The sequence below is a fragment of the Cucumis melo genome, chromosome 6 (assembly GCF_025177605.1).
Source record: "Cucumis melo cultivar AY chromosome 6, USDA_Cmelo_AY_1.0, whole genome shotgun sequence".
NCBI lineage: Eukaryota > Viridiplantae > Streptophyta > Magnoliopsida > Cucurbitales > Cucurbitaceae > Cucumis > Cucumis melo.
In genome coordinates this window covers 13,342,460-13,352,295 of record NC_066862.1, presented here as the reverse complement: position 1 = coordinate 13,352,295, position 9,836 = coordinate 13,342,460, and the positions used below count along the sequence as shown (strand labels likewise).

The 9,836-nt window shown below is 42.1% G+C and overlaps 1 protein-coding gene and 1 pseudogene across 1 annotated transcript; both read left to right on the top strand.

Moving 5' to 3' along the window:
- The first annotated feature begins 840 nt into the window (after nucleotides 1-840).
- On the top strand, nucleotides 841-2,336 carry LOC127149815 (putative ATP synthase protein YMF19). Its single transcript, XM_051085793.1, is given in 3 exon segments — nucleotides 841-1,831; nucleotides 1,833-2,084; nucleotides 2,086-2,336. Coding segments are annotated over 3 exon segments (480 nt in total). The 5' UTR covers nucleotides 841-1,777; the 3' UTR covers nucleotides 2,260-2,336.
- A 539-nt stretch (nucleotides 2,337-2,875) lies between these two features.
- LOC127149813 (cytochrome c oxidase subunit 3-like) lies at nucleotides 2,876-7,982 on the top strand (annotated as a pseudogene).
- Nucleotides 7,983-9,836: the final 1,854 nt, after the last annotated feature.

Here is a 9,836-nt window from a genome sequence, read left to right as displayed (position 1 = left end):
CAAGGGTTGCGAGGAGTTGAGTTGAATAAAGAGAGGGGCGAAAGCGGCTCGACTTACAGGAGAGGCGGAGTAGGAGTTGAATGAAAGCGAAAGTCCTTATCCCTATTCAAAGGCTTGAAGGAGTGCAACTTGTTTATTCTACCATATTAATCTCTTGTTGCGGGACTTGTGAATATGGTAGATTTCAGAGTCCTCACTGGTTGAATTTCAAAGGTCCAGGTGACTTATCCACTAAATAGGCTTCCATTTTATAGGACTTGTTTTTTATTCCACTGATTTGATCTCCTTATCAATGAGAGCGAAAGCGGCTCGACTTACAGGAGAGGCGCAAAGCATTTGCGGGTTAGGACCAAAGAATTTGCGAAGGACTCTCAAATCCGGAGGAGTAGAATGAAACTAAAGAGGACGCGCGAAGCGAAGCGACTGTGAAGGAGCCCGACGATTAATAGACGAAGGACTCATGAAATTCCATAAAAGCTGTCGCTTTCCATTTCGCAAATTCTTTGCTCCTTATCAATGGCAAATTCTTTGCTCCTTGCCTAGGTTAATATGGATTTCTGAGTCCTTCGGACTCCGGACCAGTCGCAAATTCTTTGCGCCTTTATCAATGAGTCTTTATTCATTGAGGCTCCTTCGTCGAACCTTTACATAAGCTACGCCCTTCTTCATTGACTCCTTCTTAGTCGACTTTCTTCGAACTGGGAGTCGTCCGGAGGTTATTCTTTATATGGATTTCTTTCGTTGCACTCCTGAAAATATTTGAAATCAGTCCTTTCGCTTTATGAAATGAGGTCTTTATTCATTGACTCCTTATCAGTCGACTTTCTTCGCCCCCGTGGGAGTCGAGTTATTTCATAACCTCCTTTTTCTTGAGCAAAGAATTTGCGCTAAAAGAAATCCATATTCGCTCTTTGCGCCTTATAATTGCCTTCTTCCTTTCTTTCAAACTACCAATTCAAGAAAACTCCGCGGAGCCCGTACCGTAGAAGGAGCTCTTTTCTTTTGTCTCTTTCTTCTCTCCTTTCAGTCGAGCCCTCTGATTCCTCTCAAATTCTTTGATCCTATCCTTGAAATTCAAACCTTGAACTTCTTCTTCTTATTCCGTTTTTGATTCCTTTAGCGTAGTGGGAGACTTTCTAGTAGGTTTGGAAGATCATATTCTATTATTATGCCGCTACTTTCATCCTACATATTCCCACTTAGCGGTCGGACCTCCGTCCAAAAACAAAGGTCCAGATGAGGGCTCGACTGAAAGGAGAGAAGCGACTGAAAGTTCGCCTTTTAATAGGCCTAATTAAGCTACGTAGGACGAGTCAGAAATCCATATTCACCTTCAAGGTGCGAAGCAGCTCGACTAAGAAGGAGAAAGAAAAGGAGCGGTTAGGAGTTGAGACTCCCACGGAGCGGTGCGAAGCAGCTCGACTAAGAAGGAGAGGCGGAAAGAATTTGCGAGGCGCAAAGAATTTGTGTGGTCCTTATCCTTGAAATTTGAAGGAGTGCAACTAATTTCATGGGACTTCTGAATCTCAAATAATTTGACCCGTCCGAAGGACTTGTTTATATCCATATTCATCTGGACCTTTGTTTTTGGACAGGTTCATATGTCCTTATCAATGAGACCACTATTCATCATTGAATTTTGATGCTTCCTTGCCAGCATCTTTCTTTCTCCCATGCTTTCCGTTGGTCAACAACCAACCACTGCTCTCTATAGTTCTTCACTACTCGTACAGGAAGGATTTCTGTCTGGAGGGAATTGGATTGAGAAAAAGAAAGAATGCCTCAACTGGATAAATTGACTTATTTCACACAATTCTTCTGGTCATGCCTTTTTCTTCTTGACTTTCTATATTCCCATATGCAATGATGGAGATGGAGTACTTGGGATCAGTAGAATTCTCAAACTACGGAACCAACTGGTTTCACACCGGGGGAAGAACATACGGAGCAAGGACCCCAACAGTTTGGAAGATATCTTGAGAAAAGGTTTTAGCACCGGTGTATCCTATATGTACTCTAGTTTCAAAGAAGTATCCCAATGGTGTCAGGCCGTCGACTTATTGGGAAAAAGGAGGAAAATCACTTTTTCTCTCTTGTTTCGGAGAAATAAGTGGCTCACGAGGTCTCGAAAGAAATATATTCTATTTGATCTCGAAGTCCTCATATAGCACTTCTTCCAATCCTGGATGGGGGATCGCTTGTAGGAATGAAATAATGCTAATCCATGTTCTACACGGCCAAGGAAGCATCGTTTTTTAATCAAGGTCGTTTCGGAAGCATCAAAATTCAATTCCTCCAAATCAAATAGTAGAAAGCATTACAAGAGAGATCAATAAGAGAATAATAGATGAAACTACGGAAGATGAGCGGAGCCAAGTTCGGAAACTAATGGACGGCTCCAGCACTCAGTCGCTTTGACTTTCTTTTTGATTGAGTCTTTATTCATTGAGGCTCCTTCGTCGAACCTTTACATAAGCTACGCCCTTCTGAATTGACTCCTTCTTAGTCGACTTTCTTCGAACCTCTATTTGGAGTCGTCCGGAGGTTATGAAATAGCTCTCCAAATAGTAAGGTTCGAAGAAACTCGACTGATAAGGAGAGGAGAGGGTCAAAGATGAATAAAGAAAGCGAAACGACTGATTTCAAATATTTTCAGGAGGTGCAACGAAAGAAATCCATATAAATAGAAAATCAAGGGCTCCTTCTTTTATTATAATTCAGTCCTTTCGCCTTCTTATGAAATGAGTCTTTATTCATTGACTCCTTATCAGTCGGACTTTCTTCGAACCGCCCCGTGGGAGTCGAGTTATTTCATAACCTCCTTTTGAGTTGAGTATATTCCACAGGTTAATATGGGATTTCAGATCTCCTTCGGAGCAGTCGAGTCTCAAATTCTTCTCAAATGCTTTGATCATCTGGAGCTTTTTCTTTCTCCATATTTCAGAGGTCAAAAGGACAATATTAGTGGAATTCTTTCGTTGCACTCCCTCCGTTAGGCGCAAAGAATTTGCGAAGGACTCGTTTTCTCTTCTTTTCTTAGAGAAATGCCTCTCCTCTCCTTCTTAGTCGAGCTGCTTCGCACCTGAATTTATCTACGAGCCCTCGTCAAATCTATTAGCCCTTATCAATGAGACAATATTAGTGGAATGAACCAAGTCCTCCGGTTTCAGACTCCTAACGGAGCAGTCTCGTCTGAACTTTTTTTAGCCTTTATTCGCAAATTCTTTGCGCCTCTATTTTCTTCTTCTTCTTCTTCCGATAATAGAAAACCTTGAACTCTCTTTAAAGAGGCAGAAAGGTAACTGAAAGACTCATAAGTGCAGTTTCTCTCCTTTCAGTCGAGACCTTGTTCATCTCAACTCCTACGGAGCCTCTTCCTTCTCAAATCCTTTGAGCCTTTCTCGTTGTGAATAACTATTCTATGTGAATGATCCCTTGTTCATTGAGGCGGTCTTCTATGTTTACAGGTTTGAATAGAAAGAGTCATCCCTTCCCACGTGTCAAGTTTCATAAATTCATGCTGCCTCAACCATAGGCTTTTCTCAATTCTATGTGGCCGCCGGGCGGCGCAGAACGCACTAATCCGCGACCAACAAGTTTTCCGAAACACAAACTGAAGAGAATTGTTACTTTACAAAAATGCTTGCTGAAAATCATAGGCTTTCTCCTTTCAGTTTCTCGTATTCAGTCTCAGGATAGGCTTTCTTCCTTTAAGTAGGTTCTTGGGAGAATCCTCGTCCAAGACCCACGGAGCGGGAGAATCCTTCGTCTGAAAAAGAAGAGAGCCTACTAAAAACAGAAGAGGTAGAAGTAGTTTAATTAAGGAATGGAAGAAAAAGAAGAAAAGATAATGAAAGAAAACGGAGCGGTAAAGTCAGAAAAAGTGAAAGGAATAGGAAAGCTGTTAAAGGAAGTTCAAGGCTCCCCATAAGTTTGAGTGGTCCGAAGTCCTGTGGAAAAACAAAGGTCCAGGTTCTGCCTCTCCTTTCAGTCGAGCCCTTGTTCGCAAATTCTTTGCGCCTTGTTCATTGACTGATTTTTTAGGAGTCTGAAATCCATATTAACCTGTGGTCCGAAGGACTATCTATAATGGTTCTGACTTGCACTCCTTCAAGCCTTTGAATAGGGATCAGTCTTTCTCAAATTCTCTCTCCTTTCAGTCGAGCCTTGTTCATTGACTCCTTCTTAGTCGAGCTGCTTCGCACCTTTCAGTCTCGTTATTTCATAACCTTCGGACCTCTTCCATCTTTGATACATCTACATTGTGAAAAGAAAGCTAATATTCCATTCAATATTCTTTGAACCCGTCCGAAGGACTTGTTTATATCCATATTAGCTTGAATTCAGCCTTTGTTTTCAAGTCTAGTGGAATTCGAAAAGAATTGAAGGAGCACACAAATTCTTTGCGCCTAACCGCTCTGAACCTATATTTCAAACTACGAGTACCTTCGCTCTGAACCTATATTGAAAACGTAGAGCTGCTTCGCTCTGAACCTATATTTCAAACTACGAGTACCTTCGCTCTATTTCAAACTACGAGTACCTTCGCACCTTTCAGTCTCGTTATTTCATAACCTTCGGACCGCTCCAGCACTCCTGTTAAGTCGCTTCTCAATATTCTTTGAGCGTCTCATTGATAAGGACATATTAACCTGTGGATAAACAAGGGTCCAGTTGACCTCGATCATTCTTTCTCAACTCCTACGGAGCGTCCGAACGTCTTTCATTTCGAGCCCTCAGTCCTCTTCAATCTACCATATGAACTTTTTATTGCCTCCGTCTTTTAGATAAAAAAGATCTTTTTCTTCGCAAATTCTTTGGTCCTCCGTAGCTTAATTATCCGGAGCTTTCTTCTTGATTATCCCGCTCCGTGGGACTGCCTTTCATATTCAACCGCGGAGTGGGAGATAGAAGAAAAGAAATGAAGAAGAATGAAACTACCACTACCCGGGGAAAGCAGGGAGACAAGACTGCTCCGCTACTTTCATCCTATATATTCCCACTTAGCGGTCGGACCTCTTTTTTCGGAAAAGATTCCACTAAAAGGCCTCCGTAGTCCGCTCCCTCCTTTACCTTCTTTTCAAGGTTGAATATTCAAGGTTTGAAGTTAGAAGTTTCCGGATAAGTTTCATAAGGACTCCCCATTTTTTCTTACCGGAGCCTTCTCACTCAAATTCTTTGAGCCTCCAGACCTACTAGAGAAAGCCCCACTCCGCGGAAGAATCCATACCATAAAAAAAAGATAAAGGAAGAATGAAAGGAAAGTTCAGTCAGTTTCAGTTCCATAAAGGGAAAGCCTATCCAACAACATTTAAGTGGACATAATATCTAAAGATGAAAGGAATCTGACAACAACATCGATCAGTCGCTTCTCTCTTTGAACCCCCCCCTCTCCCCCCCTCTCCTTTCAGTCGAGCCTCAAATTCTCAATATTCTTCTAGTTCCATCTTTGACTTAGCCCTTATCAATGAGACGGGTCCGGAGGACTATTCCATATATCCTTTTGTTGAATTTCATGACCCCTTGTTCTTCAATATTCTTTTCACCCTTTATTCACTTCGTTGCACTCCTTTTCAGGGATAAGTCTTTCTTTTTGATTGAGGGCTTCTCATTCTCACCTCTCCTTCTTAGTCGAGCTGCTTCGCACCTTTCAGATTCATATGGATTTCTGAAATATTCAATCAAGGGTCCGTCCTCCGGTTATGAAATAACTCGACTGAAAGGATACAAAGGTTAGGCGCAAAGAATTTGCGAAAGTCCTTATCATTATTATTCAAAGGCTCAAAGAATTTGAGAAATCCATATTAATGAATTAGGGCTTAAAGGAAGAGGAATTGAATTTGGATGCCTCCGCTCTGCTTCTTTAGCGGGTTCTCCTGAACCTACTCCGCAAGGCAGAAGACTCCCAGAAAGTTCAAAAAAATCTCATCTTTCTTCTCTCTCTTTCGCAAATTCTTTGCGCCTTCCCTATATCTAAAACTACGAGTACCTTCGCACCTTTCAGCTTGAATCTTGGACTCCTTTCAGTCGAGCCTTCGGACTAATTAAGCTACGTAGAACCAATGAAGATAGAGGCGCAATGAAATATGCGAGGAGAATTTGACATAAAGAAAGAGACGGTTGCACCGCCTCAATGAACAAGGAAACCTGGAATATATATTCAGTTTGAAAGTGGAATCAAATAACTAAGAACGAAGATTTGTTGGGAAGGAAAGCCGTCAGTATAATCATAGGCTTTCTCTTTAGTATAATCATAGGCTTTCTCTTTTCTCAAATTCTTTTTTCCTCTTTCATTGATCTATTTTGATGCCAAGAAGAAACTGAAGGATTACTATAAAGCCCAATAAAGAAAGCACTACGCCTCCGAAGGCGCGAAGCGGAGCGACTCAAATCAAAGACGTGGGGACTTGTCTTCTTCTTATATTATAGGCTTTCCCGAGTCCGACTATCCACTGAAAGTAGGCTTTCTGATAATAGTAGAATAATCGGATATTTGAGTAGATAATCAAGAAAATATGGAAGAAGACGGAGCGGGAAGAAGAAGATCAGACTGCTCCTACTCAGCCTCCGTAGTTGAATCTAAGAGTTCGCAAAGTCTTTGACTTGATTCTCAATGAGACCACTAAAAGCCTTCTACGCCATAAATCAGTCATAAGAAAGGCTTTCAAGATTAAGGATGCCTTGGCTCGGTCAAAGCAACGAGATCTTTTTCTAGTTAGACTTCTATCAATGCAATGAAAGAACCATCCCTTCCTATTTTTGAGTCCTGTCAGATAGAAAGAAAATGAGACCCCAAAGAGCCCTTCTTTACCACTTTAGCGGGTGGGGGTGAAGGGGGGGTTTACATACAACCGAGGCAAAGTGGTTTATGATTGAATCTCAGAGGCATTCTTATCATTTGGTAGATCCAAGTCCATGGCCTATTTCGGGTTCACTCGGAGCTTTGGCAACCACCGTAGGAGGTGTGATGTACATGCACTCATTTCAAGGGGGTGCAAGACTTCTCAGTTTGGGCCTCATATTTCTCCTATATACCATGTTCGTATGGTGGCGCGATGTTCTACGTGAATCCACGTTGGAAGGACATCATACCAAAGTCGTACAATTAGGACTTCGATATGGTTTTCTTCTCTTTATCGTATCGGAGGTTATGTTCCTTTTTGCTTTTTTTCGGGCTTCTTCTCATTCTTCTTTGGCACCTACGGTAGAGATCGGAGGTATTTGGCCCCCAAAAGGGATTGGGGTTTTAGATCCTCGGGAAATCCCTTTTCTTAATACCCCTATTCTCCTTTCATCCGGAGCAGCCGTAACTTGGGCTCATCATGCTATACTCGCGGGGAAGGAAAAACGAGCTGTTTACGCTTTAGTAGCTACCGTTTCACTGGCTCTAGTATTCACAGGCTTTCAAGGAATGGAATATTATCAAGCACCCTTCACTATTTCGGATAGTATTTATGGTTCTACCTTTTTCTTAGCAACTGGCTTTCATGGTTTTCATGTGATTATAGGTACTCTTTTCTTGATCGTATGTGGTATTCGCCAATATCTTGGTCATCTGACCAAGGAGCATCACGTTGGCTTTGAAGCAGCTGCATGGTACTCGGCATTTTGTAGACGTGGTTCGGTTATTCCTATTTGTCTCTATCTATTGGTGGGGAGGTATATGAAAGAACTTGTTAGTGGATTGAGGAATTCAAGCTCGAAGACAAAGAGAACCGGGCTTTTCCAAAGAATTACAGCAGCTTTCCCACTCCCTTTCATTATTATATACCACAAAGTCTCTTCCACTTTCCTACCAAATCTCTCTTTATTCTGGCACATAAATTCAGGGATCGAAGAGATTATGGCAGATCATGTTCACCAAGAAATGACCCGAAATTGGATCTTGGTCTATTTGAGATTGTTCCTTTTCATCTCCATCAAAGATCTTTTCTTGGCTCTCATTTCTTTTCCGAATAAATCGAAGAACCTAATGGACTCATCCTTGCCTGCTATGAAAGATATCCATTTTTCCGATTCCTCAACTAGGACTGATTATGAAATGGGAAAACTGAGCAGAGTGAGGCTCGACTTCTCTCCGTCCTAGCCTACTATCCGTCTCGCATATCTGGAGTTCTTCCTCGTCTTCTTCTTTTCATGCCCCAAAATACAGGATAGACTCTCATGTGCAAATGAGGAAGGGAAGGCTGATTCAACTCCTCGCCTTTCAGTCGAGCCTGAAGTTTCTTTTCTTGTTGGCATCAAAATGCAATTCTTCTTCCTTTCACTCTTGATTTATGGATCTTCATTGATCTTTCCTTTCACTTTTGAGTAGGTTTAGTTCGAGACTCCTTTACTTTCACTTTGATCTGTGAACCAATACCTCAAGCAAACTAGAAAGATCGTAATATAAGACAGACTGTTGAAGAATCACAAGAATCACATAATATCTAAAAAGGAAAGCCTCTGAAAGTACTTCCGATTTGGCCTTGTGAAAGCTTTCGGTTGGAGTTCTAAATTGGGTACATCAGGGCTTGAAGCAAAGGCAGATTAGAGTCATCAAGGACTAGCTAGAGTTAGGATTGAATGCAGCTATGCCTATAGGCTCTCAATCAGATTAGGGCATCTCCTTCCTCATCATAGCTTGGAGGGTTAGCTAGGCTCATTCATTAAAGGAAGGTGGGTTGCGTGCCTTTTTGAAAAGAAGGGACTTCCTTCCTAGGACCAGCTCCGACTATAGCAAAGGATTATAGGCGTGAACTTCAGCCTTTTCCACTGACCTTTAGAACAATGAAATATTCTTTGAACCGTCCGGTAAAAAAAAACAAAGGTCCAAAAACAAAGGCTCAAAGTATTTGAGATGAACAAGGAGAGCTAAAATCAAGCTCCAGACATTCAAAGGCGAACTTTCAGTCGCTTCTCTTCGCAAATTCTTTGGGCCTCAGTAGCTTAATTATGATCCTAACTACGGGCTCAAAGAATCTTCGTTTCAGTCAGCTCTGGATCTCCGGCCTATTACCGAGTACTTTCACAACTTTCATCCGTAAGGAAGAGGGATAAGTGTCCCACCCAGTTGACCAAATAGGGTGGTTCGGGGAGAAGCTTTAGAGTGATCATCTTTCATAGGATTGGAAGACAGACCAGACCTTCTTTACCTTCTGAATAAGCTATACCTTCTTTCTTTATAGGAGTGTTGCGGGAAAAAGGGCAAATCAAGCTCCCGGCCGAAAATTCGGAAATAGAAAGGAGCCCCGTTGCTGGCTCAGCAGCATAAGAACAAGAGGCTGTGGCCGTAGCTATCTCACTGAAAGAGTAAGCTCGAACTGGGACTGAGGATACAGCTACAACAAAAGCAACTAAAGCTAGAACCTACTATTTGGAAGAAAGCCTATCTCCCAATAATTCAAAGTCTAAACCTACTGAAAGTCAGGAAGACGGAGCGGAATAAAGTCAATGAACAGGGTCAAAGAATTTGACAGAGGCTCAAAGAATTTGAGATGCCTCCTACGCGAGCGGAGCGGACGGAAGAAAAGAAATGAAGAAGAATTAAACTACCACGGACCGGGAAAAAGAAAAGATAATAAAGAAGGAAAGCCTAGCCTCCGTCTTCGTACTTATTTTAGGTTCTTGTCTTTATTCTCGGGGTCAGATCTCGAACGAAAGGTAACTACTTATAGGGTTGCGGAATCGCTATAATAAACAAAAGGGCTCCCTCGCGCGAGGCAGAAAGTCGACCAGCCGGGCCATATTTACCTTCAGTAGTGGGGCCGGGAGACAAAATAAGGATGCCTTGGTTCAGGAGCTGGAGCTGAGGAAGAAAAAGCAGAGGTTCCTCCAGTTCCGCTTTCTCTTTCCGT